This window comes from Xenopus laevis, chromosome 5S (genome assembly GCF_017654675.1).
Source record: "Xenopus laevis strain J_2021 chromosome 5S, Xenopus_laevis_v10.1, whole genome shotgun sequence".
Lineage (NCBI taxonomy): Eukaryota > Metazoa > Chordata > Amphibia > Anura > Pipidae > Xenopus > Xenopus laevis.
The window spans coordinates 119,337,819-119,339,936 of NC_054380.1; the positions used below are offsets into that span (position 1 = coordinate 119,337,819).

Genomic DNA, 2,118 nt, shown 5'->3' on the forward strand with positions numbered 1-2,118 from the left:
GGGCAAAGAGACTCTGAACACGTGGGGAAATATATTCCTTAAATAGCAGAAAGTTTTTAGTTCTAAATGATCCGGAGAATAAAATAAAACGATCAAATAAATGTGTATTTTTATGACAGTGTGTAACATATCTAACAGCTGTTCCCACCCCATCACATACATGTGCAAATAAAAGGGTTCATTTTAAATACTAATCATTTAATATCGGTTCCTTCTAAATTCAAGGTCACAGAAATAAAGGACAAACTCATAAACATTAAAAAAATAAAGTGGCAATGTTCAGACTGGGTAGATGAAATAAAGTGGCAGAACCTGTACAATTCGCCCTGGAAATAATCGCACAATTATCCGTATGGCTCAGTAAAGGATTGGATCGGATCGTGCCATGTCCCACACACAGGTACAATGGGAGACTATGCCCTCTCAGATAAATAGTCCCGACCCTGTAGGTCCTTATTAGCAGTCCTCATGCACCATCATAGTCTCACCTGCAGCAGTGTTCTCTGGGCAAAAACTCTTCTTCTTCTTACATGGCTGTTGTGTGTGCAGAGGAATAAGGGTCTATACCAGCTTTAGTCATACCAGGGAACAATATGTAGGCAACCGGGGGCTGCAAATTAGAAGCTGACCATGCTGTACAGTTACAGGGCACCACATAACCAGGGTTGGTTGGAGAAGGATGAGTGTGGGTGTGCTGGCTGGGGCAGCTTAAGCCCCCAAATGCCCCATTCTGGTATCCTAAAGTCGAGGCGTAAGGAAGGGTGCTGGTGGCCAAGGTATGGGGCATCTCTGTCATCTTCTGGATGGTGGTGGAGCTGAAATGGCTTGGGTCTAGTAGAGAGTAAGGTGTTGATGTTGGTGGAAAGAAAGCTCTTGCTTTCTCAGAAGCCCCCAGGATGGAGTCAGTGGCACTCATGGAAAGTCCTGTTTTAAGTGGGTCATGGTCTCCAAAGTAAGGAAGAGGAAAGACATATCTGTCTTTTTTCAGAAGGTTCTTAGGCTTGCGCCTTGGTCGGTATTTGTAGTCTGGGTGCTCCTTCATATGCTGCGCCCTGAGTCTCTTGGCTTCATCAATGTAAGGTCTTTTCTCAGCCTCAGACAGAAGTTTCCACTCTGCCCCAAGTCTTTTACTGATCTCCGAATTGTGCATCTTGGGGTTCTCCTGGGCCATCTTCCTCCTCTGCCCTCTGGACCACACCATGAAGGCATTCATGGGTCTCTTGATATGGTCAACCGGCTTAGACATGGTTTCCCTTCAATCTCCGCGACCAGCTCCAGCCAACTCCACTTCTCCCCCCTTCTGTGTCCCTTTTGGAAAATGAAGAATGAAGTCTTAACTAATCATGCCAGGTATTCAGAGCCTGAACACACACATATATACAACAAATCAGCAGCAGAAGCAACAGCAGCAACAGCCCTCTCCAACTGTCATAGGGTGCAGAAGCTTTTGATGGAGGATCAGGTATCAAACAGTCAAGATCCAGGCTTCTTTTTGGTCCAGGAATCAGTTGTTAGAGGTCCAAGGTGTATGTGTGTGTGTGTGTCCTTGTGTGCTATAGAAAGGCAAGGGATGAGACGATAGTCAAGATGAGGATAAAGGCTCTCACACACAGATCACTTTCCAACTCCTTCCTGAAGGTGTCTTGTTTAGCAAAGCACCTTGCTGGCAGTCAGAAGCAGCGCATTGGGGAAAAAATGACAGTGAGCAAAAAGTGAAGAAGTTCAAAGCCTTTTCCCTTCTTAGTGCAGCGTGCAATCTAGTAATCAGGAGGGTCTACACCCCTGACAGAGTCATCCAATCAGCTGTGAGCACACAAACACACACAGAATAACTTCAAGCACATCAAGGCACCTCCACAAGCGCAGGCTGAGAGGGGGACAGCAGGCACAGAAAGGGAAATCACTAAATACACCAGATTAAGGAAACAGCTTTTGTTAGTTAATCCACTAATAGAAGCAGCCCAAAATTCCCCAGCTCCTCCTTGCCTTTTATACAGGGGCTGGTAGGTGATGGCTGGAGTCAATGTTCAGGGGAAAGATCAGCCATTGTTGTAGCAATTGAGGTGCCACAGGAGAGGTCAGGGGATTCACCCCTTCCAAACAACAGGCTTGGGAACC

The 2,118-nt window shown here is 46.1% G+C and overlaps 1 protein-coding gene across 1 annotated transcript; it reads right to left on the reverse strand.

Moving 5' to 3' along the window:
- Positions 1-526: 526 nt before the first annotated feature.
- On the reverse strand, positions 527-1,246 carry sox14.S (SRY-box 14 S homeolog). Its single transcript, NM_001172214.1, has one exon. It carries the CDS (start codon positions 1,244-1,246, stop codon positions 527-529), a length of 720 nt encoding a protein of 239 aa, NP_001165685.1.
- Positions 1,247-2,118: the final 872 nt, after the last annotated feature.

Bases quoted from the DNA above. Each gene is read 5' to 3' on its own strand.
- sox14.S (NM_001172214.1), bottom strand. From the start codon at position 1,246: ATGTCTAAGCCGGTTGACCATATCAAGAGACCCATGAATGCCTTCATG.